The sequence below is a fragment of the Acanthisitta chloris genome, unplaced genomic scaffold (assembly GCF_000695815.1).
Source record: "Acanthisitta chloris isolate BGI_N310 unplaced genomic scaffold, ASM69581v1 scaffold10209, whole genome shotgun sequence".
In the NCBI taxonomy this organism is placed as follows: Eukaryota; Metazoa; Chordata; class Aves; order Passeriformes; family Acanthisittidae; genus Acanthisitta; species Acanthisitta chloris.
Window position 1 is genome coordinate 21,952 of NW_008690835.1, and position 6,977 is coordinate 28,928.

Sequence of the window (6,977 nt, forward strand, 5' to 3'; positions counted from 1 at the left end):
ATCCAAAAAATGACCCAGCAACAAGTTAGTTGTTCATTTTCAGTGGGAAAGAAGTGCAAGGAGTGGCTGCACAGGGGTGGTCCTGACCTAGGTCAGCTTAAATGGCCATGAGAGTCTCTCCACTATGCTATACCACCTTGAATGTCCCTCTGGATGACAGTCAGGTACTGGTATGTATTATCCTAATTTCTGGAAGCCTCTAGCAGAAGGAGGGGGATGTGGGCTACCACTAAATAACTTAACCGGGGGTAAGAGTAGATCCTCTTCAGCAGCTGCTGTGTAGTTGTCTGTTTTCTGATTCACTGGTCAAAGTCCACATAGAGCAACAACATGGATCTTATAGGACAGATACTGGACCACAGCCAAAGTACATCTTTACTGTTTGGGTACAGCACTACTCCAGACAGCTCCTGAGTAGTACATGTGCGACCTTGTCTTCCTTCTCTCTGTTTGCAGGTGGCATGGCACAACTCCAATGAGTTGAATGAACCACAAAACAAACAGGCCTGAGCTGCTGGGCTCCACCCTGGTTCTTAGAGGGGAAAGTCACTCCTAGCAGAGATAGCACAAGGCCTGTGTGCGCTCATATCCCACCACAGCACTTAAAAGAGGAGGAAGAAAAAGAGAACCTGGTATGAAAGGCTTGAAGGCTTAAACCACATGAGGGTGAATGTCTATGATGCCTTCAAGAAAAGCTGAGACACTTGACAAGAAAAGGACTTTGCATAATTGCTTACAGCCTTTCGGAAGGATCTTAACCCTCTATATCCTAATTGCAATCTGTAAACTGCTGTATCATGCAAGACTGGTTCAATCTTTTACAGACAGCTGGGACCTGAGACTGCTTTTTATGTATTTTTCTGTTGCTGCTCCTTTACATATTTGCTTAAGGAGAAATGACATTGAGATCTGTAAAGGTCAGTTGTTGATGAGACCTCAGAACAGATAGATACAGAGTGGAATCAGCTGGTTGAACTTATTTTTTAGTGCCAAAGAGGATTTTGGTCTTACTGTTATTATTACTAACATTTACTGTAGCAGCTGTAGGCTCTGAACAAAGCTAAGAAGAATCTGCATAAACATACATCATCAGGGACAAAGTGTGATAAAGCATCCTTTTTTAAAACCGTGTGAGTAGGGGATATGGAGACAGGATAAGTGATTTGCCTGAATTCACAGGGAGGTTTTGTTGCAGAGACAGAAATGGAATCTGTTTCAGAAGTCCCAAATTAGTATGTTAACCTTAAGTTTAGCTTTACATTCATATACACTGAGAAATGTCATTGAGAAGAATGAAGGGAAAGATACAGACCTTGTCATCCAGAATAGGCTCACACTGAGAGTAGTTTATCTTGGAAGCCCATGTCCCATTGCCCAGGCATTCTCTGTAGGCATTTCCTGGTATGGATCAAAATAAAAGAGAGATGAACACTCTGTACTGGACTTTAAACAGCCCAGAAATCTCACATATTTGAGAAAAGATTAACAGAACAAGGCAGATCAACTTATCCCACCTCTGTGAGGAGTAGAACAGCTCACTGAGGAGAACTAAATAACATAAACGTATCTACAGATAACAACTATTTAAAGATATTTAGTAATAATGTTTTCTTACAGCATATGAGTTCAGAAGACAGCAAAGGTATGAGAAGAATATTGCAAGAGAAAGCTTAATGTTAGTATAGCCTTTTGAAAAGCAGTTACATGACGTATTTAAAAATGGACAGAAAGGTTTAGGTGTCCAGTGCTGCACCAAGGAGAATGGTAAGTGTATGGCAAACTTAGTGCTCTATTCCTTTCTATTTATCCTGCTGTAAACTAGAAGAAGCATTCCTGGAGATACCAATTTTCTAGAGTCTTTCTATGCAACAACATTATTGGTAAAACTTCTGCAAAGAACCTGAAGGAACAAGATAACACATCCCAGCTCAAGCGTAGGCAGGCTGGAGGGCACACAAGAATCTTTCCAAAATGCTTTCAGAAATAGGGACATCTAGGTTAGGATGTTTTCACCCATTGTCTGAAAACCACTTTTGATGTTTTTCCAAGGTGCCAGTTCTCCCACAGAGTAAGAGAAAAATCAGGAATTACTTTGCTGAAGCAGAGAGATTTGATGTCCAAATTCAATGTCACCCTGTGGAGCTTGGGGAAATGTGTCCAGTAATACTGGGGTGAGGAGGGGAGCTCAATTTCTGGCAAGTACTCATCTTTATCCCAAGGAACTCTGAGAGAAAACTATGCAGTTTTGCTGGACTTTCCCTTCCTCCACTCATCAAAAGCACATCCAATCCCAAGCAATAGTTTTTTTTCCATTCTTATTTTGAACTGTTTATTAGAAACATGAGAATTAAAATAAAATAGGAAATACAGAAAGATCCTCAAAGGACAAATATAGGCAACTTCCTAATGAACTTTTCATGATGTTCTTGCTGCCCTTTACCCTGTTTCTTCTTGGGCCTTGCCATGGACATTCAGTGCTAGCTCAGCACCAGCCATCAGGAAAATCAGATGTCAAATAAATGCATTAGATTGAATGTTCCTAACAATGCTGTTGATAACAGCCGTTGAATAAGGTAAAAAGACTTTTGAAAATATGCTTTTTCTTACAGAGAAGGAAAGTCCACATGGAAAGCAACAAGTAACAGTTCAACTAGATGCTCCAGATTACACCATATCCATACAGATCACTGAATTTCATATTGCTATTGTCTATTTGCACTTTTCCACTGTTTCTTTTTGGAGTGGCAAGGCCAAAAAAAATAACATAGTCTGACTGGGATTCAGCTGGTTGGATCTCAGTTACATCCTTAAAAGTTCTTGTCTTTGGCCTCTTCTTTTGGCCAGTGCTGAAGCTCTTTGTGCAGAATGATTGCTGATTTTGAGTCCTGTAGCAAACATCTAACTCTCCAGACACTGAGTGGGAAACTTTGGTGCTTAGTTGGATGTTGAATCCCATTTTTGGGATAATGCTCATACAAACCCCTTGTTTTATTAATTCTGGCACTTCTTTTCCCTTGTCATAATATTCCAGCTCAGGTGCAGAGACCACAAACACAATCAACACTGTGAGACACTTAAAATGTACAACTGGGGTGACATAAGTACTTGAGAAGGAAATGTGCATTTGAATCAATGAGTTATTTATCCATGCAAAAAAAGGAAAACCACTCTACCTTTCTGATTTCTCTCTAGGTAAGATATTGGCAGAAAACAAAAATAGCTTGAAGTTGGGTGAAAGAGAGGGAGACTGTCAAAACCAGGAAATGTAAATCCACTTGACCCCAAAGCTCTCTTCAAAGATTTTTCTCAGTTGAAAAAGAAAGCAAATATTAGGAGTGCTCCCTCTCTCCACACTAACTTCTTTCTCTGCTTTTCTCACTCCTATTTCCACTTAGTACAGAAACAGGAGCAAAATGTGTGCACATGACTTCCTGAAAATGACCTGGCAGGACTTTGGCAGAGCTGTGAACCATCACAAACCATGTGTTCTACCTTATCAGGACACAATGCCTCAGCCTCCTACACTGCATCTTCCCTGCATTATAACCTTCCTTTCAAGGATAAATTTGTGCCTGATATTTATTGTCCAAAAGAAGTATTGGAGAATAGAACATTACCAGCAAAGCAAGATCCACCTCCATTTGGAGATGCAATGCCTCCACTTAGGATATAAAGAGCCATAAAATATGTCTCTGAGCTCTCCTTCAGTGCCAATTCAGGAATCCTATACAACACCCACATCAAGGCAGATCTTTGTGAAATAGTTATTTGGGTTTATGAGCTGTCACACCAGATCTCCTACATAGTGAATATCTGAACAGGAGGAGGATGAAATCAACTCTGAATTTCTCTAGTCCAGAATCTCCTCCAGTATCAGCCACTTCTCAGAAACAACAGCAGCAAGTAGATCTGACTTCTGGGAATATCTCATTCCAGACTCTAGTAGTCATAACTAATTTATACCCCACAGAAAAGGTCTTCTTACTTTCTTCCAAATGTCTTGCAGCATCAGTTCTAAAGGCCACATGGAACCAAATTTCCAATCATAGTAAATGTATTTTCATATATCTGTTTCAATAACAAAATACTTTTACCCAGTGCTTTAAAGGAGAAATATCTCATTTAGTGAGGAGGTAATACTAGAATCAGAGCCACACTGGAGGCACATGGAAGAAACAGGTCTTGTTTATGCACAGATGAATCCTATGGCAGATAGTGAGTGCAGCATTTCTTGAGGACATTGGACCAATCCCATATGCACTGGATAGAGGCTCACTGCATTCCCAGACATGCAGTCACATCTGGCATATGCTGAACTTCCTGTGTGTGCTGGTGTATCTCTGCACAGAACATCCTGGATAAAATAATGGCAACTTCATCTCGGTGCTTTTCATAGCAGCAAACAGCTGCTTCATGGCATCCCTGCTTACTATCAAAGGCAGCACAAAGGACATGAGGAAATACCAGACTCTGGACTCAAGGACAGGCTGAGTTACTGGGACATGCATACTGGTGGCAGGGATCAAAGCAGTGACGAGATCCCAAAAGGATGACAGATGCATTGGTTCCATGAAAGACAGCAATGGAAGTGATGTGTCCCCAGTTTCAGAGTATGTGCAGGAAGAAAAGAGGGGAAACCAACCAAGAAACATCTGTGATCTCTTGAGTGACTGAACACGCTGAAGAATATTCCTTCTCACCTTGTTTTCCAGTGAGAACTGGGATTAACCTGCTTTGTGCTAGAAGCATTCTTGCTCTTTGCTTTAAAGCACTGTGTACAGAAAGAGACTGAATGAAGTTCAGTTTTTCTTAATGATTGTTATGAAAAATAAAGAGAAAATGGAAGAGTCATGATGGAGAATTCCACTGTAGAACCAAACAAGGAATGCCCAGGAAAAAAAGAACAGTGACATGATTGTTTTAGGGCAACAAGAACTAATTCAAAAATAGAAAGTAGAGCTATTACTGCTACTTATTTTTATTCTTAGTTAAAAATAATTGCATAAATTTTCATTTTCATAGACAAATGGCATACTGAAGAATTCAGTATACTTTCTCATAATTTCTCCTTACTTACTGACTTTATTCAGGAGAAGGAATACACAAAGATATTTTTTTGTGGTTACATGTGGTAATGTATGCTCTGTATGCATCTGCAGTCATAATACAACTGGACAAGCAGATTTAATCTTCATATGAATGAATAATGAGTGGCAGATGACTCAAGAAGACACAGGCAACACTCAGCCATTATGCACAGAGCTTGACACATCAATATTCCTTTCTGTGCTTCAGCCTATGGTCACTTCCTTGGCTTTGAAAATGTTGATTTTCTTTTTTTGCAGATTTATGGCACTTAATTTCTCTTGCTTAACCATCAGCCCAAGGGACAGGGAAGGCGGTAAAAGGGAAGTCCATGAATAGAAAGAAATATGCAGAAGAGCTCAGGCTGTCACTTGGGTTTCTATCTTCCAGAAAATCTATTTCAACTACTCCAGGCCAGACAGCACTACATATGCATTTTCATATTCCCTCTAAGGGCTTATTCAGTCCTGCTGATCACAGCCATATTCCATTAATAAAGCCAATGACAGCAGTGGCAGCATTCCCAACATCAAAGGCAGCAACTAGAGCCCAGATGTACATACACAAACAGTAGATGCACCAACATTTGCAGTTCTCATGGACTCTAAGTTCATATAAAAGGGACGTCCAGTCCTAAAAACCTTCACACCACATTGCAAAAAAGTAGGTAAAAGGTCTGAGCATGACCATAGCAATGCCTTGGCAGGAATAGAACTGGGATACCCTATTCCTTATAACCAGTCACTCATAGCAGGCACAGAGACTTTTCTATGTACAAAGCTCCTGTAAAAGCAATGTCTGTGAAAATTCCTAGTGAACAAAACCATGGCAATTCACAAAGTCTTTGTTAGCAGCATGCCACTGTTCACTCTCAGCTTTAACAGTCCTTAAGAGTCCCTTCAGTGAGCAGGGATCTTTTATCACTGCAGAATGCACAGAAGTGACCTCCTGTTGGTAAGCCCTTAGGAATGAGCAGTGTGGGGAGCATGCTGTAGGCAGCAGTATGGTGTCAGTTATCCCTGACTCCAGCTTTTGGGAAAGGAGTGTCCAGCTCAGTTGGTTTTTTGTCAATGGGTCTTCTCCAAATACATCTAAAGAAACAATCTAATAACTAGAGGGATGTCTCACTTCTATGCATTTGTATACACATGCCCACACATATTACTATAGAGATCTTGATCTCTTCTTAGCGGAGTATAACCATTTCAGAGCAAGTGAGAAATTCCAAATTGGAGACAAAAAACTCCTTGAATGGAAAAGAAAAATTGTTGTGTTTATCCAAAAATAGCATGGTAATCACAACTCTGACTGATTTTGGGGCAAACAAGATTTTCAAGAAACCCTGCTAGAAAGGAGACTGTCTACCTGAAAGGAGGTTGTAGCCACATGGAGATCAGTCTCTTCTCCCAGGTAACAAGTGACAGGATAAAGTTTCAAGCTGTGCCAGGGTAGGTTTAGATGAGGTGTTAGGAAGAATCTCTTCACAGGATGTATGGTTAGACACTAGAATGCACTGCCCAGGGAGGTGGTGGAGTCACCATTCCTGAGGTTGTTAAGGCACTTAGTGCCATGGTCTCTTTGACATGGTGGTTTTAGGTTATAGGTTGGATTTGATGATATCATAGGTCTTTTCCAGCCTGACTGATTTTGTGATTCTGTGATATCTGTTGTTTCAATACATACAAGCTGATCAACCCAGATTTGAGTACTATATTCTCAAAGAGTCCATACACCAATAATAATGGATATTGATTTTCATCTGACATGAAGGACATGAGAAAAGCTCACATACTTTATTTATTCATTTTGAAGGACTCCTCACACTGGTGTTTGATAAAGGGGAGGAGACATCCAAACTCTGTTTACAGCTTTGCTCATAACCCTCATCAGCA

The 6,977-nt window shown here is 40.4% G+C and overlaps 1 protein-coding gene across 1 annotated transcript in view; it reads right to left on the reverse strand.

Annotated features, from left to right (window-relative positions):
- Positions 1-6,977, reverse strand: part of LOC103809169 (corticotropin-releasing factor receptor 2-like) — a gene marked incomplete at its 3' end in the record, with an annotated part of 61,808 nt that overhangs the window by 21,895 nt on the left and 32,936 nt on the right. The window contains exon 3 of the mRNA XM_009081985.1: positions 1,313-1,398. Within this exon, the coding sequence (XP_009080233.1) occupies positions 1,313-1,398 (86 nt within the window). The remainder of the gene's footprint in view (positions 1-1,312; positions 1,399-6,977) is intronic.